The sequence below is a fragment of the Mobula hypostoma genome, chromosome 1 (assembly GCF_963921235.1).
Source record: "Mobula hypostoma chromosome 1, sMobHyp1.1, whole genome shotgun sequence".
NCBI lineage: Eukaryota > Metazoa > Chordata > Chondrichthyes > Myliobatiformes > Myliobatidae > Mobula > Mobula hypostoma.
Window position 1 is genome coordinate 220,009,999 of NC_086097.1, and position 27,141 is coordinate 220,037,139.

At 40.8% G+C, this 27,141-nt stretch overlaps 2 protein-coding genes across 9 annotated transcripts in view; one reads left to right on the top strand and one right to left on the bottom strand.

Annotated features, from left to right (window-relative positions):
• Positions 1 to 315, top strand: part of sulf1 (sulfatase 1) — a 383,460-nt gene extending 383,145 nt beyond the window's left edge. For all 6 annotated transcript variants that reach the window (XM_063064855.1, XM_063064868.1, XM_063064861.1 and 3 more), the window contains one exon: positions 168 to 315. In XM_063064855.1, the coding sequence (XP_062920925.1) occupies positions 168 to 213 (46 nt within the window). In that variant the 3' untranslated portion in view covers positions 214 to 315. The remainder of the gene's footprint in view (positions 1 to 167) is intronic.
• LOC134355164 (solute carrier organic anion transporter family member 5A1) overlaps positions 1 to 27,141 on the bottom strand; it is a 220,422-nt gene that overhangs the window by 32,280 nt on the left and 161,001 nt on the right. For 2 of the 3 annotated variants that reach the window (XR_010019969.1, XM_063064944.1), the window contains exons 4-5: positions 16,992 to 17,156; positions 1,175 to 1,373 (exon numbers count right to left, since the gene is read on the bottom strand). Coding sequence is in view for 2 of the 3 variants with exons in the window: in XM_063064944.1 (XP_062921014.1) it covers positions 1,175 to 1,373; positions 16,992 to 17,156 (364 nt within the window). In the remaining variant the exon portion in view is untranslated. The remainder of the gene's footprint in view (positions 1 to 1,174; positions 1,374 to 16,991; positions 17,157 to 27,141) is intronic. The other variant, XM_063064955.1, reaches the window with a different exon arrangement.

Genomic DNA, 27,141 nt, shown 5'->3' on the forward strand with positions numbered 1-27,141 from the left:
TCACACCAGGGTCATTTGTGGGTCGTTAACCTTGCTGTTTATAAAGATAAAGATATTTAAGAATTAAGTTGCCCTATATGTCCCATAACAGGAAGTAAACCTTTGTTTATATCTGTCCATATTTATAAATAGATCAAGCCAGTAAATAGCTTCTATTTTTTTTTAAGGAAAAGGGGCTGGAAATCAACTTCTGGTTCAAGATGGCACTGGTGACCCTCAGCGATTTCTGGCTGGTGGCTAACAAAACAAGGATAGCAACTAAATACATTGTTAATCACATTTTTCCTGGCAAATGATCATGGTAAGTAATAGCCTGTAACTTTCCTTTGGACATGAAGGCAACTCGATGTGGCAGAACCGAGGCAGGGCGAGCCTCGAACCCATCACCAAGAGGTTCGATCGTTTTAACGCTGTGCTGAAGGCCGTATCAAGGCGGCAAGGTCCAGGCACCAGAGTGTACCAATTTGACTGAACTCTGTGTTTGGTTGGGACTGAAGCACCCTGTCTGCATGATGTGCTTGTTTCCTCTCTGCACATTGGGTGTTCGACAGTCTTTTTTTAAATGGATTTTTGGGGGTTTCCTTGTTTCATGACTGCCTGTTAGGTTGTATAATATATCCATACTTAGATAATAAATGTACTTTGAACTTTAATGAGGGATTAAACATTTATCAAGTTTGATGTCCACCATCAGCTGATGCCAGTTAATTAGCCTGATGTTCTTATCTTTAATCCAATGATTATGAACGAACCATGAAGGAAAACCTTGTACACTACTCTGAATCACACCAGAATCAGTTTTAGTATCACTGGCACATATCTGCTTTTAATACAAATTGACCACAACCGCAGTTTCACTTGAATCCATCAATATTACCAGAACTCTTCACGTACTTCCTGCTGCATAACCAGAACTATGTGACTTGTTTTGGTCAATGAGAAGGAAATAGATTTTGCTAGTTGTTTGAAACCACAAATGACTCTTATTTTCCACTGTGCCCAATTATTTTTTCACTTTAAAACTGACATAAAGGATACCAGGACCAATAAACAAACAGCTGCCAATTTACTGTTAGCATTCTCTTTTTTTTTATCAATTTTACTCTCAAACATTATTACAGACAGAACTTGGCAATCACAAAAAGTCCAAAATGTAAAGTAAGATATTTCTTACCCTGTGGTGTAGGGTATATTAATGCCTCCGAGATTAATGCTTTCACAGCCAACAATAAAGAGTGTGGAGAAGCACAGCAAAGAAACCCCACTACAGATCATCGCAAGTTTAGCTGATTCTCGCGCGCCAAGCTTGAGCTTTTTAATAATGTAGCCCCCAAGGATAATGCCAACACCAGCACTGGGAACAATGACCACACCTGCAATTAAATCAGAGCACCAATTTATAAATTATTCACATATAGAGAACTACGCATCATTTCTAAAGTGTAGTGTATGAGTGAAGCAAGTTTAACAGCTTCACAGATACTCTTTTAAGTTCATATAAAGCATTTATAAACTACCTAACCTCATTACCTAAACCTTGGTGTATTCACAGGATGGACGAGATCCTGTTTGGTAATTAACACCCCTCTTTAACAGTTCCTTGTTCTTACTGTCATTCTCTAAATAATTCTGTAGATCGTTTTAACTTACACATTTCCTCACAGAAACGTAATTTAGTTTAACTAACAGACAAGACAAATACATTTATTCATTAGAAATGGAGCTCCTGAACATTTTCAATCTAACAATACACTGTTCACCTTAAAGGTTTCTACAATATCATCATCATCATCAGGTGCCATGCCCAGATTGAGCTTTGACTGCCATGGCCCACACACTCCTGTTTCAGGTCAAGTGGATCAATTCATTGGCATTCATTTCCAGTTCTCTGGCTGCTGTCTCCATCATCATTTGTCTTTGTCTTCCTCTTGCTTTCTTTCCTTCAATCTTCCCCATAATTACCATCCATTCTAACTCCTCTTTCCCAATCACATGTCCAATGAAGTTACGTTGCCTTTTCATGATCTCACACATTATTTCTCTTTTTGTGTTTGCTCTGTATACGACACCCTCGTTAGATATTCGTTTCATCCATGATATTCTTTGCATCCTCCTCAAAAACCACATCTCTGCTGCTACAATTCATTTCCTCATGTTACTAGATATTGTCCAACATTCTGAGCCATATAACATAACTGGATAAACGTAACATTTCAGTACTCTGAGGCGAGTTGTCATGCCTAGTTTAGTATTGGTCAGCATACTCTTCACTCTCGTAAAGGTGTCTTTTGCCATCCCTATTCCTCTTTTGATGTCCATGTCGCATCTGCCATCTGATGTCACCCAGCTTCCTTAGTAGCAAAAGTTCTGTACTTGTTTTATGTCTTCCCCGTTTTATGTCTTCAACAATTATATCGATTAAGTTTTGTAGTTCTTCCTCCGTACTTGCAATTAACACAGTGTCATCTGCATATCTGAAATTATTGATGTTTTCACCGCCAACTTTGATTCCCAAGATGTCTCTTATTTTTTGTAATATTGTTTCACTGTACACATTAAATAAATCAGGGGAGAAAACACACCCTTGTCTAATGCCTCTCTTGATTTTCCTAAAGTGACTCACTTCTCCATCTATTCTTACAGCGGCAGTTCGTTCCCAGTACAGATTTCTGATTAGGCAGAGGTCTTTTGAATCTAGATTTAGAGTTTTCTGTGATATTTCAAATAACTTATTGTGCTTCACGTTATCAAATGCTTTTGTGTAGTTGATAAAACAAATCTTTTTGCACTTGAATAGCTCATTCTGATAGTATCCTTAACATCAATATTGCATTTCTTGTACCTTTGTCTTTCATAAAACCACATTGTTCTTTACCTATTTCAGCTTGTATCTTACTTTTAGCCCTTGTCATCAAAATTCTTGGAAGTATCTTGGTGATATGACTCATTAAACTTATGGTCCTATGTAATTCACATTCTATTGCTCCAGGTTTCTTAAGAAGAGTGATAAATACTGATTTTTTCATCTCTTCTGGTATTATTCCAGTCTCATAAATGTCATTGATTAAATCAGTAAGCTTTTGAATTCCATAATCTTCAAGGGCAATAATTTGTTCTATTTTCTACAATATACCACTGAGAATTTTAAATTTACCTGCCTTTCAAAAAAGATTCCAGGCTTAACTTATTGCTGATGCCATTATTTGTGAAATGCTGTCATATTTTTCCAATAGAGCTAATCTTTTGACTGAAATATTAATCTGTATTTTCCTTTAAATTTTCACAATTGAAAAGTATTAGGAAATTTATAACTTTATTACCAAATACATCAGTGACAGATCTGGCTTGCTCTACTACCAAGTTGCATTTATGTATCATTTCTTTATTGTTAAAATATTCTGAGATGCCCCCCAGGTAGGCCTCAGAAATGTGGTTACTAGTAATGGAAAGGAGAAAAAGGATCGAAAGCTTTCCCAGTGTATATGATGAATAAACTCTTCTCGGGCTACCAGGGGTACAGATTGTGATTATAACTGACATTTTGATGACAAACTCTGCCATCTTCTTCAGGGATGATGTCTGGGCAAGTCTAGACTGGTGGTATTTATAACCCCATTGTCTGTCCCTCCTGATTGGTTAGTCTTCACCCAATCAGGTTTTCAGTCTCCCACCTTGTTTACAATCAAATTCCAGTTCTTACTTAGAGTGAGACCTTCATCTTTGTTAAAGTTCTTTTCCTCTAGCTTTATTTCAATGGCTTCCTTTACCAGTATTTTGCATCAGTCTTCACCGTGGAAGACACTAGTGGAATGTTAGATGTATGAGTGTCAGGGGGCAGAACTGAGTGTCGGGGGCAGAAGTGAGTGTTGTTGCTATTATGTGGAGAATGTATTTGGGAAGCTAAAAATCCTCCACGTGTATAAGTCACTTGGACCAGATGAGCTACACCCCAGGGTTCTGAAAGTGGTGACTGAAGAGATTGTGGAGGCAATCTCTTTCAAGAATCACTAGATTCTGGAATTAATCCTGAGGACAGAAAAATGGTAAATTTCACTCCACTCTTGAAAAGAGAGGGAAGCAGAAGAAAGGAAATAATAGGCTGGTTAGCCTGACTTTACTGGTCGGGAAGATGTTGGAGTTATTATTAAGGAACAGGTTTTGGGATACTTGGAAGCACATTATAAAATAGGCCAAAGCCAGTATGATTTTGTAAAGGCAAAATCTTGCCTGACAAATCTTTTGGAACTTTTTGAGGAAATGGACAGAGAGGGTCAGCGGACGTTTTTTATTTAGATATTCAGAAGGCACATGAGGCTGCATAACAAGAGCTCATGTTTTTACAAGAAAGGTACTAGCATGGATAGAAAATTAGCTGATGAGCAGAAGGCAAAGGGTGGGAATAAAGTGGGCCTTTTCCAGTTGGCTGTCAGTGATTAGTGGCGTGCCACAGGAGTTGGTGTTGGGACCATTTCTTTTCACGACACATGTTAATGATTTAAAGGAAGGAATTGATGGCTTTAGTGTCCAGGTTTGTGATGATACAAAGATAGGTTGAAGGGACAGGTAGTGTTGAAGAAGCAGAGTCTCTGCAGAGGGAGTTAGATATATTGAGGAAATGGGCAAAGAAGTTGCAGATTGAATATGGGGAACATAGGGAAGTGCATGGTCATGCACTTTGGCGGGAGGAATAAAGACATGGACTATTTTCTAGATGGGGAGAAAAATCAAAATCAGAGGTGCAGAGAGACTTGGGAGTCCTCGTGCAGGATTCCCTCAAGGTTAACTTGCAGGATGAGTTGGTGGTAAGGAGAGCAAATGCAATGTTAGCATTCATTTCAACAGGACCAGAATACAAAAGCAAGGATGTAATACTGAGGCTTTATAAGTCAATGGTCAGACTGCACTTGGTATATGGTCAGCAGTTTTATGTCCCTTATCTAAGAAAAGAGATACTAACATTGGAGAGGGTCCAGAGGAGGTTCATGAGAATTATCCCAGGAATGAAAGGATTAATACATGAGGAGATTTTGATAGATCTGGGCCTGTACTCACTGGAGTTCAGAAGAATGAGGGGAGATCGCATTGCAACCTATCAAATATTGAAAGGCCTGGATAATGTGAAAGTGGAGAGGATGTTTCCTATAGTAGGTGACTAGGACCAGAGGACACAGCTTCAGAATCAAGAACCTATCAACAACTGTCTTAAATATGCCCAATGAATTGGCCTGCACAGCCATCTGTGGTAATGAATTCCACAGATCCACCACCCTCTCCAACGCTAGCACATCTTTTCTTAGATAAGGAACCCAAAAATGCTCATACTTAAAACAGAGATGAAGGAAAATTCTTTAGCCACAGGGTGGTGAATCTATGGAATTTATTGCCACAGACAGCTGTCCTGGCCAAGTCATTGGGCATACTTAAGCAGTGGTTGATAGGTTATTGATTAATCAGAGCATCAAAGATTACGGGGAGAAGGCAGGAAAATGGGGTTGAGAGAGATAATAAATCAGCCCTGATGGAATGGCAGAGCAGACTCAATGGATTGAATGGCCTAATTCTGCTCCTGTGTTGTGGGGTCTAAAAATTCCATGTGCTATAGCATATCATTCTGACCAACAAGCTTTCATAAATGTTATTGTAGAAGTAGCCAGGGTAAATTGGAATAACAAAAAAAAAGATGAGAAGAGAACTTCTCATTTTAAACCTGAAATTATATATACCAGTAACAGTTCATTTGGAGGTTCTGAAGTTACCAGGTGAAGCAAACGTGACTGAACTGCGCAATTACATCAAGACAGGGTTAACAGAAGGAACCTATTTCACAACTTGTGAATGTGCCAAAATGTTTTACAACCAATTGAATAGAACATAAGAAATAGGAGCAGGAGTTGGCCATCTGGTCCATTGAGCCTGTTCCTCCATTCAATAAGATCATGGCTGATCTGGCCATGGACTCATCTCCACCTGCCTACCTTTTCCTCATAACCCTCAATTCTCCTACTATGCAAAAATCTATCCAACGTTGTCTTAAAATAATGTGAATTACAGTCAAAGCTGCAATGTGGAAAAAAAGTGTATGTATAATGTACCTATAACAAAATCCAACAATCAGAAATGACAGAAACAACTGGGTCTACTTCCCACCTATTCTTTATATACATTTAGCTGGGTAAAGAAAGATAAGTTGATGATTGTTTCTGATTTAGTTATCTTTCACATAATGAAATTCACCATATACTAATACTATTTAGCCTGAACATTATCGGCATCATTTTAAACTGGAGCTGGATATTTTGCAACTCAGCAGATTTCAAGTTTTGTTTTTCTATGACTCCCTCAAAAAAACTGACTAGAAATTCGTTCGCAATATTTTTGAATGGTGCATGTTAGTTTTATACTAACGTTGAAGTAGCCAGGGTAAATGACATTTAAGAATAAATTGGACAGATACATGGATGGGAGGTGTATGGAGGGATATGGTCCGTGTGCAGGTCAGTGGGACTAGGCAGAAAATGGTTCGGCACAGCCAAGAAGGTCCAAAGGGCCTGTTTCTGTGCTGTAGTTTCTGTGGTTCTATGGTTCTAAATCTGGTACAATCTTCTTTCAGTGCCACTCTGAGGTGCCTTTCCTGGCATTCTCTAAATTCTTAAGCATAGAAGGAAACCATTTTCTCCCCATAATTCTTGTATTATTTTTTTTAAATAACTTTCGTTATACATTCTAACTTTCCCCCCAAAAACTGAGAAATAAAAGTGAACTACATACATTGTGGGGTTGAATCAGTTTGCTGACAGAGTAACCAGCTGGCAAAGCTCACCCAGCTCACTACGTTGTCACGGTAGCTTCACAGATAAGCAAGTGAAGTTCCTCATCCAGAAAGTCAAATAACTTAAATGAGTGGTTGAAGATCCCTTCCATTAATAAGTTGTGTGGTGACCAATCAACAGAGAGGGAATGCATAAAAAGAGCTGCCTTTTCAATTAGGTCCACGATCAAGATTTAAAAGGCACAGCTTTGCAGCATTTTTTCTGAATTGTGTGGGGACCAATCAACACAAAGGGATTCATTGGAAGGGGTGAATAAAAGTAATGCAGGTGCAAGTGGCGCGGCCATTTTTTTGAGTGGCCATTCTTGTGAGCATGCCAGTTTTTAGAGTGGCTTTGGCTCATCAGGCTTGGGTGACATCAAGCTTGGGTGATGTAAAGTATCTGCCAACTTTCCCCTTGTTCTTATTTTGTCATTCCTCAAATAAGCTCCTCTCGGGCTTCCAGCTGGGTACAGGTATCAATTATAACCAACATTTCAATGACAAACTCTCCCGTCTTCTTCAGTGATGATGCCTGGGCTAGACTGGATGACGTCTAGTCTGGTGGCATTAGTACCCCTGTATTCCGTCGCTCCTGATTGGTTAGTCTTCATCCAATCTGGTTTCCACTCTCCCACCTTGTCTACAATTTAATTTCAGTTTTTACTTAAAGTGAGACCTTCGTTTTTGTTAAAATTCTTTTCCTCCAGTCCATCAAAATCAATCCTAAGGCCATTGCGAATGCAGTATTCTGCTTCCGCCGATTTTTCCGGGTAACCCAAACGGATGCACCTCCTGTACACCTTGATCCGGGTTTACACCGTGTGTCCTGTTTGGCTGACAACGCAGCTTCACACTCACAGGGAATCCTGTAAATGCCAGCTGATCTGAGTCCCTGGTCATCTTTGACCCGATTTAAGCTTCCTTATGGGTTTGTGGATGGTATTAATCCGGTGTTTCTTCAGGATCTTGGAGATCCTTCCTGAAATCACGGAAACCTAGCCAATCAGGAGGGGCGGAATACAGGAATACAAACACCACTAAACTAGACTTGCCCAGGCATTATCCCTGAAGAAGATGGCAGAGTTTGTCACCGAAACATCGGTTATAATTGATACCTGTACCCAGCTGAAAACCCGGGAAGAGTTTATTCATCATATACGCCGGGAAAGCACCAGATCCTTTTTCTTCATTCCACATCTGTTAGGGCATAGTAGTGTAATGAGATGGCTTCAGGGGCAGTGTTTTGCACTGTGTGTGGGATATGGGAATTCTGGGAGATCTCCAGTCTCCTGGATAAACACATCTGTACCAGGTGCACCGAGCTGCAGCTCCATATTAAGGAACTAGAGCAGCAATGGCTGAAATTTCTGGCAGCAATTCGGAAGGCACAGGATATATACATCCCAAAGAGGAATAAGTATTCTAAAGGCAAGATGACACAACCATGGCTGACAAGCCAACATAAAAACCAAAGAGCGGGCATATAATAGAGCAAACATTAGTGGGAAGTCAGAGAATTGGGAAGCTTTTAAAAACCAACAGAAGGCAACTAAAAAGTAATTAAGAAGGAAAAGGTGGAATAGGAAAGTAAGCTAGACAGTAATTTATATATAGGCATCTGTTAGTCTCGTGAGACCATGGATTTGCGCCTTGGAAGGTTTTCAGGGCGCAGGCCTGGGCAAGGTTGTATGGAAGACCAGCAGTTGCCCATGCTGCAAGTCTCCCCTCTCCATGCCACCGATGTTGTCCAAGGGAAGGGCATTAGGACCCATACAGCTTGGCACCGGTGTCGTCGCAGAGCAATGTGTGGTTAAGTGCCTTGCTCAAGGACACACATGCTGCCTCAGCCAAGGCTCAAACTAGCGACCTTCAGATCACTAGATAAATGCCACACGCCAACACTAGACAGTAATATTAAAGAGGATACCAGAAGTTTCTTCAGATATATAAAGAGTAAAGGAGAGGTAAGAGTAGACATCAGACTGCTGGAAAACGATGCTAGAGAGGTAGCAATGGGGGACAAGGAAATGGCAGAGGAACTGAATGAGTATTTTGCATGAATCTTCACTGTAGAAGACACTAGCAGTATGGTGGAAGTTCCAGACTGTCAGGGGTCAGAATTGTCTGAAGTTGTCATTAATAGGGAGATAGTTCTTGGGAAGCTAACAGGTTGGAAGGTATATAATTCACCAGGACCAGATTATGTACATACCAGGGTTCTGAGGTGGCTGAATAGATTGTGGAGGCATTTATAATGATCTTTCAAGAATCACTAGAATGGTTCTGGAGTGGTTCCGGAAGACTGTAAAATTACAAATGCACTCCACTCTTCAAGAAGAGAGAGAGAGGCAGAAGAAAGGAATTTATAGGCCAAGTAGTCTGACCTCAGTGGTTGGGAAGATGTTAGAATCAATTGTTAAGGAAGTGATTTTGGGGTACTTGGAGGCACATGATAAAATAGGCCATAGTCAGCATGGTTTTCTCAAGGGAAAATCTTGACTGACAAATCTGTTGGAATTATTTGAGGAAATAACCACAGGATAGGCAAAGGAGAATCAGTGTATGCTGTGTACTTGGATTTTCAGAAGGCCTTTGACCATGTGCCCCACATGAGGTTGCTTAACAAGTTAAGAGCCCAAGGTATTACAAGAAAGATTCTAGCATGGTTAAAGCAGTGGCTGATTGGCAGGAGGCAAAGAGTGAGAAAAAAGGGAACCTTTTCTGGTTGGCTGTTCGTAGTGACCACAGCGATCTGTGTTGGGACCGCTTCTTTTTACGTTACATGTCAATGACTTGGATGATGGAATTGATGGGTTTTTTTTTGCAAAGTTTGCAGATGGTACAAAGGTAAATTGGAGGGGCAGGTAGTTTTGAAGAAATAGAGAGGCTACAGAGGGACTTAGACAGATTAGGAGAATGGGCAAAGAAGTGGCAGATGGAATACAGTGTTGGGAAGTGTATGGTCATGCACTTGGGTAGAAGAAATAAAAGGGGAGACTATTTTCTAAATGGAGAGAAAATTCAAAAACCTGAGGCACAAAGAGACTTGGGGGTTGTTGAGCAGGATTTCCTAAAGGTTAATTTGCAGGTTGAGTCTGTGGTAAGAAAGGTAAATGCGATGTTAGCATTCATTTCGAGAGGACTAGAATATAAAAACAAGGATGTAATGTTAACTTTTTATAAAGCACTGGTGGGGCTTCACTTAGAGTACTGTGAGCAGCTTTGGGCCCTTTATCTTGGAAAGGATGTGCTAAAACTGGAGAGGGTTTAAAGGGGATTCACAAAAATGATTCCACAATTGAATGGCTTGTCATATGAAGAGTGTCTGATGGCTCTAGGCCTGTATTCACCTAGAATTTAGAAGAATGAGAGGTGAACTAATTGAAACCTATGAAATGGTGAAAGGTCTTGATAAAGTGGGTGTGGAAAGGATGTTGCCTATAGTGGGAGAGACTAAAACCAGAGGACACAGCCTCAGAATAGAGGGGCATTCTTTTAGAACAGAGATGATGAGGTATTTCTTTAGCCAGAGGGTGGTGAATCTGTGGAATTTGTTGCCACAGGCAGCTGCGGAGAATAAGTCTTTACAAATATTGAAGGGAGTGTTTGATTGATATTTGATTAGTCAAGGCATGAAGGGATACAGGGAGAAGATAGGAGATTGGGGCTGAGAGGAATAAAGGATCAGCTATGATGAGATGGCAGAGCAGACTCACTGGGCCAACTGGCCTAATTCTGCTCCTATGTCTTAACTTCTTGTGATTACACTGCCAGTTTTGAAGATTCTGCATCTATCAGGTGATTTTCTGCCATTTTCCTCACCAAATTCAATGTGTGATCAGCAAATTACTGTGACATCTAACATTTTGGTGCATATGTCAATGTATCTCCTCCGCCGCCAACCCAAAAAGCTGGAGACCAACCACTGCCTCAGCCAAGATCACCAGCCGGTTGGCTCACCATAGCATCTGACTGGCAACTGAAACTTGATCTTGGCAAGCAATTAAAATTCCCTGACTTCATTATATTATCATCAGAGACCAAAATGGTCATTCTCTCAGAAACCTCCAAGAATGTGGTCATGCGGAACTGACAGTGCCTTGGGAAGACCAAATTGTGGAAGATTTGAGTGGAAGAAGGCCAAATACCAGGATCTGATAGAGCAGCGGTCCCCAACCACCGGGCTGTGGACCGGTGCCGGGCCGCAAAGCATGCGTTACCGGGCCGCGAGGAAACGATATGATTTGGTGATATTACTCAGCTGCACCTTTTCTCATTCCCTGTCATGCACTATTGAGCTTGAACGCACATGAGGTCATTACGCACGCGTCATCCATGTCAGCGCGGGAAGAAGATCAACTCCTTGGGCTTGCAAATGACGGCCGGCTGAGAAGTGTGTTTGACATAACATCTCTGCTGGCATTCTGGATCAAAGTCAAGGCTAAATATCCTGAGATAGCCACGAAAGCACTGAAAACGTTGCCCGAAGCAGAGTTTTCTGCATTGAATGCAACGAAAATTAAATTGCGGAATAGAATGGACATAAGGAACCCCCTTCGAGTATCGCTGTCTCCCATCACCCCTTGATAGGACCGTCTTGTTGCAGGGAAACAAGCCCAGGGCTCCCACTGATTCAGCGATATTGGTGTGTTGCAATGATTTTATATGCTCATATGGAGAAAATATGTGCTGTGTGTTTAATATCCAAACGTTACTTAAAATGTTATGATGCTATTGACTTACTTATATAACCGTATAATAATTACAGCACGGAAACAGGCCATCTCTGCCCTCCTAGTCCGTGCCGAACGCCACTCTCACCTAGTCCCACTGACCTGCACTCAGCCCATAACCCTTCATTCCTTTCCTGTCCATACACCTATCCAATTTTTCTTTAAATGATAATATCGAACCTGCTTCTGCCACTTCTACTGGAAGTTCGTTCAACACTTACTTGAAGCTCCCCTGTCAATTGACTTATCACTATATTCATGCGTGGAAAATATGTGCTGTGTGTTTAATATTAAATTCGTTAGATAAACCCTTTTGGAAACGAAATTGAGTGTATCAGCCACTTATCACCTATATTCCGATCGTGATTAACATCACCCCCACCCCCGAACAGAATAGCCAAAAACGATTTGTGGGGGGGGGGGGAAATCGGTAGGTCACGCAAGGCTTCATGGTCATTGTAGTCTTACTCGGGGTAAACTCAATGTATTTGACTGCTACTCTTGTCCGTTGGCAACCCTACCCTGCCCCCTCCCCCCCCGGTCGGCCGGTCCGCAAGAATATTGTCAATATTAAACCGGTCCGCAGTGCAAGAAAGGTTGGGGACCCCTGTGATAGAGCAGTGCCAGACAGAGGGGTGGAGGGTAGCAAGCAAACAATGTTCCCTGTCAGGTGTGCATGTATGCTGCACACACATCTTCTGCTACCTGCACACAAGGGAATTTAAACTGTGCGCAAGAGGTTGTCACCCTTTACCTCGTTGGCTTGTTGAGTATATTTCACAATCACATTTCCTTTTCCGGTTTCTGATGCAGACGGTATTGACAACGTGGAGTTTGCAACAGATTTGTCTGCTGATTTTAGAACTGGCTTATTAATACTGTTTCTATTGAAGAAATTACTGATTCACTCTGTGGAATTCCAAAGAAGCAAAAGGCATGAAGCACAAAAGATCTGCACGTTCATTTAAAGCAGAATGGCTTAATGAAACTGCAACACCAAAAGCTCATGAGGTCAAGAATGTCCAGCTACGAGAAATATTTACGTACAATACAGAAACTGGTGTGACCCACATGTATTGTCGCAATGAGAAATAAGACTTGTTGATGTGTATTATTTTATTTCTTTTAAACAATGAACAAAAAACTGGTGCAGTTTATTATCCTTAGAATAGCTTCAGGTTTACTTCCACCTAAAAATTCAGTGCGCACATGTTGTTGTCACTGGGCAAAAAAATTGCACAGCACAAGATTTTTGCACACATTGGTGATTACAGGTTAGAGTGAACATTGCATGCAAGCCACAGGAGAATCCCGCACAACCTGCCTGGTAGCTGGCTGAACGTTTGGTGTGGCCCTCTCACTAAAACTCCAGTCTATGAAACTTTCTGCCTCCTGTATTTTCCTCAGTGAATCCCACTGCAACTCCTTCTGGTCCATATGGTCTGAAAGAAGCAGCAGCTGAGCACATGACCTGCCAACATAGTTATCTGGCTCTTTGATCTCCCACATCTGACAGGAGGAGCATGCATCTTCACGGACTGATGTTACTGCTCCTTTTAATAAACTAGTCGACTTGGGAAAGCTTTGCCTCGTTGCTACTCACCGTCCTCACCGAGGCCCAGTATTCACCAAAGCCTTCAGTAAATTCCTTCAGTAAAGGAAAGGAATTAGTGATAAACATAGAAACATAGAAAATAAGTGCAGGAGTAGGCCATTCGGCCCTTTGAGCCTGCACCGCCATTCAGTATGATCATGGCTGATCATCCAACTCAGAACCCTGTACCAGCCTTCCCTCCATACCCCCTGATCCCTTTAGCCACAAGGGCCATATCTAACTCCCTCCCCTGATCTCTTTAGCCACAAGGGCCATATCTAACTCCCTCTAAAAATATCTCTGAAAATCATAAATATGGTTAGCATTCTCAATCAGATTAGAAATAGCTTTACATACTGTATACTTATACGCACAGGTTCAGATAAATCTCATGGCAAAAACAAAAGATGATGAGCAAATCATACTAATGGAATGCAAGCTGGAATATAGCGGCTCCTTCCTAATGTACATGAAGCATATTTTACATTATTTTATTGCTGATATAGTCAAGGAGTCATAGAACACTACAGCAAAGAGACAAGCCCTTTGGCCTATCTACTCCATGCCGAACCATTAATTTGCCTAATCCCATTGACCTGCACTTAAACCATAGCCTGTTCCCATCCAAGTACCTATCCAAATTTCTCTGCTTGCACTACCTATACCCATCATAATTTTGTACACCTCTATCATATCTCCCCTCAATCTTCTAAGTTCTAGGGAACAAAGACCTAACCTATTCATACTCACCCTATAACTCATCCTCAAGTCTTAGCAACATCTTTGTAAATTCTCCCTGCACTCTTTCAATCTTAGTTGCATGTCTTCTGCAAGCAGGTGACCAAAGCTGGACACAAAACTCCAAATTAGGCCTCACCAATGTCTTATATAATTTCTACATAACATCCTGTACTCAGTACATTGATTTATGAAGGCCAATGTGCCAAATGCTTTCTTTATGACCCTATCTACCTGTGACATCTCTTTCAATGAATTGAGGACCTGTTTTCCCAGATCCCTTTGTTCTACCACACTCTTTAGTGCCATAGCTCTCACCGTGTAAGACCTACCCTGGTTTGCCCTCCCAAAGTGCAACATTAGCCTCCCACAGGTCTGTGCTACTTTTCAGTCCATTTTCCCAGCCAGACCAGACCCCAGTGCAAGCTTTGATAGTCTTCCTTGCCGTCCATTACACCCCCTAACTTGGTGTTATCCGCAAATACGCTGATCCAGTTTACTACAGCAATCATCCCCATCATTGATATAAATGACAAACAACAACAGACCCAACACCAATACCTGCAGCACACCACAAGCCTTCAGTCTACTACCACTCTCCAGCGTCAACCGCAAAGCCAACATCTAATTCAATTTACTACCTTATCTTGAAGGGCAAGCGAACTGAACCTTCTCGACCAACCTCCCATGCAGGAGCTTGCAAGGATCTTGCTAAAGGTCATGTTTACAACTTTCATGGTCCTGCCTTCATCAACTTCCTGGTAACCTCCTCAAAAAACTCTATAAGATTGGTTAGATACAACTTATACATAAATCCATGTTAACTATGCTTAATCAGTTCTATCCAAATACTTATACATCCAATTCCTTAGAATACTTTCCAATAACTTTCCCGCTAATGATGTCAGGCTCACTGGCCTATGATTTTCTGGTTTGTTTGTAGAGCCTTTCTTAATCGATGTAACAATATTAGCTATCCTCCAATCATTTGGCACCTCACCTGCGCTGAGGGATGTTTTAGATATCTCTGGTAGGTCCCCTGCAATTTCTGTACTAGCCTCCCACAGGGTCTGATGGAACATCTTGTCAGGCTCTGGGGATTTATCCACCCAAAATTTGCCTCAAGACAGTGAACACCTCCTCCTCTATAATCTGTATGGGGTCCATATCTTTGCTGCTGCTTTGCCACACTTCTATAGGCTCTGTGTCCGTCTCCTGGGTAGATACAGATGCAAAAAATCCATTTTAGATCTCCCCCATTTCTTTCAGCTCCATGCATAGATTACCACTCTGTTTTTCCATTTTGTCCCTTGCTGTGCTTTTGTTCTTAATATAATGTATATGTAGAAGCTCTTAGGATTCTCCTTCACCTAGTCTTCTAGAGCAATCTGATGCCTTGTTTTAGCCATCCTAATTTCCTTCTTAAGTCTCTCTTGCATTTCTTATACTCAAGTACCTCATTGGTTCCTACCTGTCTATACCACCTATGCACCTCTTTCTTTTTCTTGACCAGGGCCTCAATATCTCTCCAACAAGATTCCCTAAACCTGTTATCCTTGCCTTTTATTCTGACATACAAACTGTACTCTCACAATTTCACTTTTAAAGGCCTTCCACTTACCAAGTGCACCTTTGCCAGTAAACAACCTGTCCCAATCCACACTTGCCAGATCCTTTATAATACTATCAAAATTGGCCTTTCTCCAATTTAGAATATTATCCCGAGGACCAGACCAGATGGAAAGTGTTCCCCAATACAAAAGTCTGTCACCTGTTCCGTCTTATTCCCTAATAGGAGATCCAGTATCACACGCTCTCTTGTTATGACTGAATAAGGAAACTTTCCTGAACACATTTGACAAACTCTTTCCCATTCAGCCCTTTTTACAGTATGGGAGTCCCAGTCAATATGTGGGAGCCCCAGTCAACCTTATGTTTCTCGCAACAGTCTGCAATCTCTCTACAAACTAAATCCTTCAGACTGTGGGGTGGTCTATAACATAATCCCATTAACGTGGTCGTGCCTTTCTTAGTTCTACTCACAAAGCCTCCCTAGATGAGCTCCCCAGTCTGCCCTTACTGAGCACTACAATGAGATTTGGTGCACTGGTGATAGTTGGTTTGCACCATCATCAGTTTTACTTCAACTAAATTACCATCAAAGCTAGAAACATTTCAAAATGTATTGTCTTTAAATGAATAAGGATTGGGATTTGTCACAAGATTTGAATTTGAAATTTTACCAAAACTTCTGTGATAATTAATATTTCATTTGACAATGCTGGAGATGTAGAATAAATGCAGAAAATGATGGAAGCACTGAGTAGGTCAGGCAGCATGTCTGGAGAACAAAAAAGATTTAATTTCTGGTAAAAAACCATCCATCAGAACTAGAAATATTAGAAATCAAGCACATTTTGTTCCACAGAACAGGAAGAAGCCTTTGAAATGATGAAGGCCCAGAGAGATTGAGTAACACAAATGGTATTAAAGCTGCCATTGAATAGCATCCTCTCTCAACAAATGACAAGTGATTAGCACTCCTTCATCACTCTCTGCAAATGGCACGACCATCTCTTGCGTCATTTGGTTTTACCGGGTCTTTTATTCTGTCACAGATTCCCTTTAATCTCTCCACACTCCTTCTCTGCAATTTAGAACTCATTTGATCTCTACATTTTTCTAGTTCTGATTAAAACTTATCAACCTGAGATGCTAACTCCACAAAGGCTGCTGAGTGTTTCCGATATTCCTTGTTTTTTTTTTATTTCCAACACTTCATTTGTTTGTTCTTGGCACAACTGAGGTTCATATAGCGTATTATGAAAAATGTAAAATCAACATATAAATGACAACTATCCAAGGTGTCTTTGCTAATTATTTCAGAGTTTTTACCTACATGCATTTAGCATTCAAATACATCTAACAAGGAGAACAGGACAATCTGTCTCATACAATAAACATGAGGCATGGATTCATAATTCACCTTTTTCAAACTGATCCATGGAGGGGTAAAATCCTTAAAAGGATTGCATCCATTCTATGGCACAACACACATTTTTGTTGCTTTAAATAACTTCAGTACCCAAAATATGTGGGAATGTGCTCATCTTACCAGTGTAAATGCTTGCATTAGATGCTGGGATGCCAAACTGAGATTCAATGAACTTGGGTATGAAGGTAATAAAAGCGGTGACGATGGCACTTTCTGCAGTGTATGACAAGCTCACAAACAGGAATGTCATGTTGCTCAAGATCCTGACAGCAGCTTTGGGAATGTCTATAAAAATGACAAGAGAAACACTTTCACCATGAATGAAACACAATGGAGGGAAGCACTCAGACACTGAGAAGCTTTGCAGATAATGTAAAGAGGTCCATTCGCTCACTGGAAATGGTGGCCATGTGCATTTGTAAAACAAACAGAAAATGTAAGCAAGGCAAAGTGAGATCTATTCTCAAAACAAATGGAACATTGGTACTTTACCATAGAATTCCACTGAACTCCTTTCCAATTACTACCTTGTTCAAACCAATTAAACAACAGCCTTTCCACACATGTACCTTCTTGAATAAAACAACTATCAGACGGGCTCAAGAAGATAAAGTGTGGAGGGAACTCAAACTCATCAACTAGGCCTATACAGCATGCACATTGAAAGTGTGTTTTCCATTATTGATATAAATTAAGGCAAATCTTAAGTGCTTAGTAAAGCTAAAGGGTGCCATTGAATCACCAAAATGTTATGACTTGGAAAGGGAGTCCATTTGGCCTAGTGGAACGATGCTTGCTCTTTGATTTACTCTGCTTCCACCTTTGACATAGCCGGTTAGCTGACGGCATAGCATCTTTTCATTTTTTTTGCAAAGTGTGTCACCAGATATAATTTTATGTGTATTATTGCCATAGCCGTGCAGCAACGTTTCTAACTGAACAATGTAAGCAAGTTTACTATTCACGGATGACAGTGTGGTTGCTAAGGCAACATTTGAAGCTGGGCATATAGTGAAAATAAATGGAGGGTAGTTTGAAGCCCAAACATTCAGCATATACCTTTTCATTGATTGTAGTTGAAATAGTCCCAGGAAAGTTATTTGTCATGAGCTGAAAAATGTAACTTCTAGTGCAAATTAAAAGGCTATCAACTGGACATATCATCCATTAAGTTAAATAGACATTGCTCAATATTAACAATTAACCACAAATGTCATATAGGCCTTTGGAACATTGGTGATGATATAAATCAAATTCCTGGCATTTTAGCAGCTTTCTTTGGACCTGGAACTCTTAAATTAATTTTTAAAATGTATACGCTCACCTTCATACATAAAAGCCAAAAAAATTCAAATGTAAATTTTATGTATCATGCATATGATATAATGCAGCATTCACGAGCTGTAAGGAATGTCGGGCCTGTTAAGAGAACTGGTGCTTGCCCTACAGAGCCCTTCCCTCATATTTTTTAATGTTTTTCAAACAGAGGTAATAAACGAACGGCTCAAAGATGCTTTTGAATCAATCAAAGATAAGCAACAGCATTTGACTGGCCAAAACCAGATATAAGCACAGAAGCCCAGTAGGTCCGGCAGAGAGAATAGGAGTTAAATGTTTCAGTTCAATGGCCTTAGACCTGTTGATCTCTCTTCACTGATGCTGTCTTGCCTGACGTATGTTCCGTTGTTACTTCGGATTTCCAGTTTCTGTAGTGTGTTGTTTTTTGAGCAAAAAAAAATGCTTTTTTATTATCTCCCCCTCATCCAGACACTGGGAGATCGCGTCTCAGGAATATGGCTAAATTGTCAAATTAACCTAACCCATCCTGCACATTGCCATTTCTACAGCTTCCAGATGGTTATGACTACACACTTCCAACCACTCTCTCCCATCCTTTGGTTATGATGCCTTCTTTTCGATGTTGCAGTTGCTGATCTCTCTCTGTCCTCCGACATTACTGTTATTAGCTTTTTGTCTTAACTATGCAAATGAACCCGGCTGTCAGGTGGGAAACTGATCTAAAATATAGTGGTGGGGCCCTGCCATGAAAGGCAGTAAGCTCTCAGCAGTCTCAGCCCATCCAGGTTTTCCTGTTGTCCAAACCCTACTTTCCAACCAGCAATATAACGTTCCAAAGGCAAATAAGCACCTGTACGATGCAATATCAAAGTCCAAACACAAAATAATCCAATTATTATTTGATTGCAGTAAAGAAGAGTGGGGTTTAATACCTCAAAATTAGTACAATCTGTGAAATGTAAATTCCAGATTAAAGAGATAGGGCACTCTATTTCATGTCTTTCCTTGCAATCCAGCAGACCATTCAGCCACACTGACTCTCAGCACACACACATCCGTTCCATTCTTCCATTTATCACCTAGCAGCCAACTCTCTCTCAAGTGCCTACTGACTCTTCACCACTTCTCCCACCGTTCACCCGTACCAGAGGCAATTTAAAGTAGCTAATCAACCTTTCAGCATGTCTTCGCGATGTGGAAAGAGGAAATCCACACCATCACAGAAAGATCATGCAAACTCCTCACAGACAGCACGGCAGGTCAGAATCAAACCCAGATCACTGAATACAATAGCAACACGAGTAGCTGCATGGCTGTATTAACCATTTCTTTTTAATACATCACCTTACAGATACTGTTTATTATTTTCCTAATGTAACAAGGAGTCATACTGGGCAGAGTTCTGCCAAAGGCATGCTCTGAAATAATAACAGAATGGAAATGTGAAATGACTTGTACCTGTGTCAGATGGATGTCATTCACTTCTCTCACTGTTAGAAGCAAAGATATTTTTGTCTTATATGTTCTTTCACAGATGCAGATTCTGCCGACAACGATAGCAATTATTGCGCATCCCTAATCACCATGAGGAGGTGCTAGAATGAACCATTGAACTTTGTCTTGTAAATCTGGTCCCAATGTCCTATTAGGTGAAGAAAGCATCGAAGGATGATGTGTGACTTGGAATATGTTGGAGGTGAAGCCCTCAAGTAAAAGGGTTGTATGTGGTGACATGTATGTATCCTGATAATAATTTTTACTTTGAACTTCCTTCGAACTTCTCTACTTGTCCCTCAAAGTGATAGAGATTACAGGCTTGGGAGGTACCTTTTGCAGTCTGCTGCCTTCCATCCTGTACATGACAGATTGCAGAGACTGAACATTAAGGTGGGCAGGTACATGTTTAAAAAAAAGAAAGCCATATTTACCTGGTAACTTTCAAGAGCACAGTTTAGCCCAAAGCTCCTCATGATCAATGGTACTTTTGAAGGAAATATTGCAGCCAATTTGTACAAAAGAAGATCTTGCAATAATTGGATAATCTATTTTTGTGATGTTGATAGACATACTTTTGATTACCTGATCTTCTGAACATTAACATGAGTGCACTCATGCTCATTTAAACACCTCATGTGAAAGACAGCGCATAGACCATAAGACACAGGAGCAGAATTAGGCCATTCAGCCCATCGAGTCTGCTTCGCTATTCCCTCATGGATCATCCTGGATCCCACTCAACCTCATACACCTGCTTCTTACCATATCCTTTGATGTCCTGACCAATCAGGAAACAATCAACTTCCGCCTTAAATATACACACATACTTGGCCTCCACTGCAGTCTGTGGCACAGCATTCCAAAAGTCACTATTTTCTGGCTAAAAAATTCCTCCTTACCTCAGTTCTAAAAGGTTGTCCCTCAATTGTGAGGCTGCGCCCTCTAGTTCTGGATACCCCCACCACAGGAAACATCCTCTCCACATCCACCCTATCTAGTCCTTCAACATCTGATAGGTTTCAATGAGATACCACCACGCCCCCACCCCTGGCATTCTTCTAAATTGCAGTGAGTACTGTCAAACGCTCCTCATATGTCAACTCCTTCATTCCCAGAATCATCCTCGTGAACCTCCTCTGGACTCGCTCCAATGACAACATATCCTTTCTGAGATATGGGGCCCAAAACTGTTGACAATACTCCAAGTGTGGTCTGACTAATTTCTGAAAAGGCTCAGCATTATCTCCTTGTTTTTATATTCTATTCCCCTTGAAATAAATGCCAACATTCCCCTTCTTTACCACAGACTCAACCTGTAAATTAACCTTCTGGGAGACTTGCATGAGGAGGTCCCTCTGCACCTCTGATGTTTGAACTTTCTCCCCATTTAGATAATAGTCCGCACTGTTTTCAAAATGAATTATCAAACACAAATGCATCTCTAATACTACACCACTTCTCAGCTGCTAGACTGAAGAGACAGCTGAAAGTTCTGTGCTCTCAGTTCTGAAATGAGTCTTTTACCTTCTGAGGGGCAAGATTGCTGTCAGCTGATTTACAACTACCATAGCTGCCAGGACTGCTAAATGGCAATGCCTTTGCTGGTTTACCAAAGAACCTCTATCTATTTCCTTTATTGTGATTGAACCATATAGCTCAGACACCGTTTCCCGTTCTAATCCAACTTAGAAATACTGACCAAATTGTGGAACGGTATTAGTATTTGCTGTGAGGTAGGACACACAGTAGTTGACATATAAGTAAGACAAAACAAGTAAAACATTTCGAAATAAAGTTATTTCTTAAGAACATGTTAAGCGCACATGTTAAAAGGAAAAGAGTGTTTCAAAAAATACTGGGCTTTGCTAAAAATCTGCAGGGTTGCACAAGGCATCTTAGAGACAATGGCAAAGTAGTTTTGTGGTTTGCGCAGCAGTCAAACCACAACTCCTTGCAGTGAGGAAAAGCAGTCTATCCATCGCAGTGCACGTCCCTGGCTCACCTCACCCCTGCTTCCTATGATTAGGTGGTGAGGCCGAACTGGGTCTGAAGCTGAGAGGTGTGTGAATGAAGACCACATGATGGTAATGCTTTTAAAACATCACCAGTCTGCTGGAACAGTCACAGGACAACAGCATTGTCTCTGTGGGGCAGACCCTCTGTTTGAGCTTCCTCTTCGCATCACACTGAAACAATTGAAGGAACCAAGACAATAGTAAAAATGTTTGCCCTCCTAAACACTGATGATATTGTTTAGTTGTTCGACAACTTCAGTAGGTATAAATCTAATACATCAAATAACACGTTGCTGCTGTCCTCAAATCACACAAAGAATTATTATCCCTAAAGAACCGTTACAGTATATACAACCAAAGATTATTCATAGCATCAGACAGTTAAGTTGTTAAAGAGTTTAGCAAAGTAGACATTATGCTGATCTAACTAAAGTTTTGATGATGATGAATAGCTTGTTGGACTGTGGCAGGTAATTTATCATTCTGATAATTGGTCCACATACCTCAAACACTGTTTAATTAAGGAGGAACCCCTCACAGTTTGTGCTCTGTTGTCCCTTGAAGGACAGCTACAGCAGGCCAGGACACTGTCAGGAGCATGCGGTGAAAGTTGATGTATTTGTGAGCATCCTGCCAGCAAACTGCAAGGTCCAGCACATCCTGACCACTTACCTCATCGTAACTCATCGTCAGAACAGCGCTGGCATAGAATTAATAAAATTAACCAAGAAGAATGACAAGAACTCAAAAAATAAGCACAACTTAAAGATTAAAGATCTTCCAGTTTCTTTCATCTGAATGATTAAATAACTTTTAATCTTTTAAAAGATCAAAGGCAAGTATGTCCTTCCTTAAATAAGGATGATAAGTCTGCATGCAGTACGAAAGAACAGTTATTATAGGACTCCCCCACTGTTATACTCTCTCACTCATCCGACAGAGGCAAACATTCCTTTTTTCTTCCCAATGATTTGTTGCATAATGGTTTCCTGTGTTCCTTGTGTTACAACTTTTGATCTCCCTGAACAGCATTCATTAGTCTTACACTATTTAAATAATATTCTGCTTTTCTATATCTTTGCATTTTCCACATTAGTTGCCTTTTTTTTTCGCTCACTGAACCTGTCTCAATCTCCTTTCAGACATTACAGTCTTGCTCAACTATCAACTCAACTTTGTGTCTTAAACCAAACTGGAGACTTAACTGGCAGAATGATAAACGTTGTCAACCTTTTTGGGAAAAGACCATCGATGTTCATCAACTGAGGTCATTGTTTGATCCACAGCTAAAGGTTAAAATACAATCTTATGCACAGGGCCAAAATGAATCCACAAAATGTCCACTACCAAGCCCAAGACAAGTCACTAAACTATTCACAAATTAGCTTGTTCTGTCAAATTTTTTTACACTTTCTCTTCATAGATTCTACTGTATGTTTATGGATTTGTATGCTATAGGATACTTATTGTATGCTTATTATGTGCAGTTTAGCAAGAAAATCTGGTGTTAATATCAAACAATGAGTAATCTTGATAAGTCAATTCACGAGTATGTAACTTAACATACTATTTCAGGAAGCATATTGGGAGGCAGGAGGTACTATCAGAACAAAAATATTATTAAAAATAACTGATTTCAAAACTGAACTGATGTCTTTTTAAAATCAGATTCAAAAGAGGTAATAATATTGAAAACATGGGAGAGCATCTTCTTTATATGGGGTCAAATGAACAAGAATCTGGACACCAAATGGAAATATAGGTTAGACACATAGAATTATAGAGAGATGAAGCAGATCCTTCAGTCCACTGAGTCTGCAGAAACGATTAAGCACCCATTTACACAAATCCTATATTAATGTAATTTTTCTTTTCTTCCCCACATTCCAATCAAATTAAATCCTGCCCCCCCACCCACTGCCAACGTCTATCTCTCACCTCCTCACTAGAGGCAGAGGGGCTAGTTAACCTAACAAACTACACAACCATAGGATGTGAGAGGACACAGGAACACTCAGAGGAAGCCCTGGGGGGGTCATAGGAGGAACATGTAGACTCTCTACAAGAAACACTGAAGGTCAGGATTGATCGCGGGTTTCTGGCACTGTGTGGCAGTGACTCTTCTAGCTCTGCCATAGTGCCAGATTTGATGTGGATTCAGGCCTACAAAGGAGGAGAAAATCAGCAACTTATTAATGCAATACAAGGCCGATGGAAATACTGGAAGTGGACTCAACAGAAACGTTGCTTGATCCCTCAAATGCACACAAGTAAACATGACCTATTAGTGAGAATGTGCAATCTGGAGAGCTTCAGACAACTGAGAAGATGTAGTAATGCGATGCCCAATAAAGCTTCCGTGTCTCGCTGCCAGCTCATCACCACCTTGTGGCTTTGCATTGGGTGCAGAATATTAGTGCAGCTGCAGACTGGTGGCATTGGGTAAAACAGGTACAAATAGAACTTCAAATTATTCTTGGTTTGAAAAGCATGTTCTCACACAATTGCATTTGTCACCAGCCAGCACAAAATTTGTCATGAACCTGTACAATTGAGCAGTATTTAGATACATTCTTTTAAAAAATATATGATTTAGCTGTAAACAACAACTTGAGGTATTTAAGAGGAATAATTGTACCATTTGATTAATCTGTTCAAAGTGTGCTAATCACATAAACTCACTGGGTATCTGTCCAACCACATTTATTTAGTGAACAGAATTTTTTTTTAAATATACAGAACCCATAGAGTCATAGAACACTACGGCACAGAAATAGGCCCTTCAGCCCATCTAGTGCATGCCAAACTATTAATCTGACTAGTCCCATCGAACTGCAACCAGACCATAGCCCTCCATACCCTTCCCATCCATGCACCTATTCACATTTCTCTTGAAATGTGAAATCAAACCCGCAACCAACACATATGCTGGCAGCTTGTTCCACACTGTCACTGACCTCCTCATGTTCCCCTTAAACATTTCACCTTTGCCCTTAACCCACGACCTCTTGTTCTAGACTCAGTGGAAAAAAGCTCGCTTGTATTTACTCGATCTATACCCTTCATAATTTCGTATACCTCTATCAAATCTCTCTTCATTCTCCTACTCTCTGAGGAATAAAGTCCTAATCTCTTCAACCTTTCCCTATGACTCATGACCTCAAGTTCTGGCAACATCACTGTAAATGTTCTCTGCACTCTTTCAATCTAATTGACATCTCTCCTGTAAGAACTGTAGATGACAAAACTCTCAATTAGGCCTCACCAACATCTTATACAACTTCAACGTAACATCCTGTACTCAGTACTTTTGATTTATGAAGGCAAATGTGCCAAAAGCTTTCTTTATGACTCTAGTTACCCGTGACACCACTTTCAAGGAATTGTAGGCAGCTGTCATAGGTTTGCACCTCTGGTGGATTGTGTCCTCTCCAGGGCGCAAGCCTGGGCAGGAAGATTTGAAGAACCGGCTGCTGCCCATGGAGCGGGCTCCCCCTCTCCACGTCACTGATGTTGTCCAAGGGAAGGGCAAGCACCAATACAGCTTGGCACCAGTGTCATCGCAGAGGTTGCCAGAATGAAGTTGTAAACAACATCAAACGGCCTTGGGAACCCTGGATCCAGATTTCTTCCTCGGAGTTTACTCCTGAAGCCTTTCCCATGCGTGGGTATGGCCACAAAGCAGCGGAGGTTTAAAATCAGAGTTTTCCTTCTCCTAGGCAGGCTGCCATCCAAGGCTGACAAACCCCACCTGCCCGAATTCAAGGATTTCAAGGAATTATGCATCTGTATTCCCAAATGCCGCTGTTCAACCACACTCCACAGAACCCTGCCGCTAGCCATGCAAATCCTATCCTGATTTGTTATCTGAAAGTGCAATAATTCACACTTGTCTGCATTAAATTCCATCTGCCATTATTCAGCCCACTTTTCCAGCAGGTCCAGATTCCACTGCAAGCTTTGATAGCCATCTGTGCTGTCTATTCAGCAAATTTGCTGATCCAGTTTACTATACAGGTGTCCCCCGCTTTTCGAACGTTCACTTTACGAAACCTCACTGTTAAGAAAGACCTACATTAGTTACCTGTTTTCACTAACAGAAGATGTTTTCACTGTTACGAAAAAAGCAGCGCGCGCCCCAAGCCGAGCTTCTCCCCCGGAACTGCATTCTAGCCGCCATTGCTTAAACACGTGCTTTATCTCGATTTATTTTGTGCACCCGTTAGCAAGATGAGTTCTAAGGTATCGAAAAAGCCTAAAAGAGCTCGTAAAGGTGTTACACTAGCGTAAAACTAGACATAATTAAGTGTTTCGATCGTGATGAACAAAGTAAGGACATTGTCCGCTCGTTGAACTTGCCTGCATCCACCATTCGCACTATTTATATGCAGACAGAAAAAATCTTCAAAGCTGCCGATGTTACTGTTGGTTCTGCTCGTAGCAAAGTGGTCTCTCTTAGTCGGCATCCAGTAACAGATAAAATGGAAAGTCTATTGCTTGAGTGGATTGATGGGTGTACAAAATGTGGTGTTCCTTTAAGTTATCTTATACTGAAGGAGAAATCAGTCAGTCTTTTTAATAAGCAGAAGCAGAAAGCACTGGCCAATGGTGATGAAAGTGTTGCGAAAGTGGAATTTAAAGGTAGTCATGGGTGGTTTGATCAGTTTCTGAGACGAGGGCAGCTTCATAGTTTAACGTTTGCCGGAGAGAGTGCTTCGGTTGATACTGAAGCTGCCGAAAAGTTCCCAGCAGAACTGAGGAAAATAATTACAGAAGGTGGTTATTCGTATAAGCAAGTGTTTAACTGTGATGAAACTGCAATTTATTGGAAAAAATTGCCAAGTAAGACATTTATTTCGAAAGAAGAAAAGCAGGCTAAGGGACACAAGGTATCGAAGGACAGGTTTACCCTACTGCCTATTATTAACGCCACTGATGATGCTGTCCTTAAGCCTCTATTAGTGTACCATTCAGAAAATCCAAGGGCACTTAAAGGCGTTGATAAGAAAACACTTCCCGCCACCCCAACTTCCGACAACTCAGCCTAACACACCATCCCAATTCCCGTAAGTGAAACTACACTGTACATACATTATTTCTACTTTATATAGGTTGTGTATCTTTGTGTTATTTAGAATGATTTGTTATTTAGTATGATTTGGCAGCCTCATAGCTTAAAGGTTACTGGAGAGAGTGCTTCTGCCGAGAGTGCATGCGTGAGATTTTCGCTGAGCCAGACAGTGCTTCAATGATTGCAGAAAAGTATTTCTACTTTATATAGGCTGTGTATTTATCATATCATTCCTGCTTTTACTATATGTTACTGTTATTTTAGGTTTTATGTGTTATTTGACATGATTTGGTAGGTTATTTTTTGGGTCTGGAAATGCTCAAAAAAATTTTCCCATATTAATAATTGGTAATTGCTTCTTCACTTTACGACATTTCGGCTTACGAAC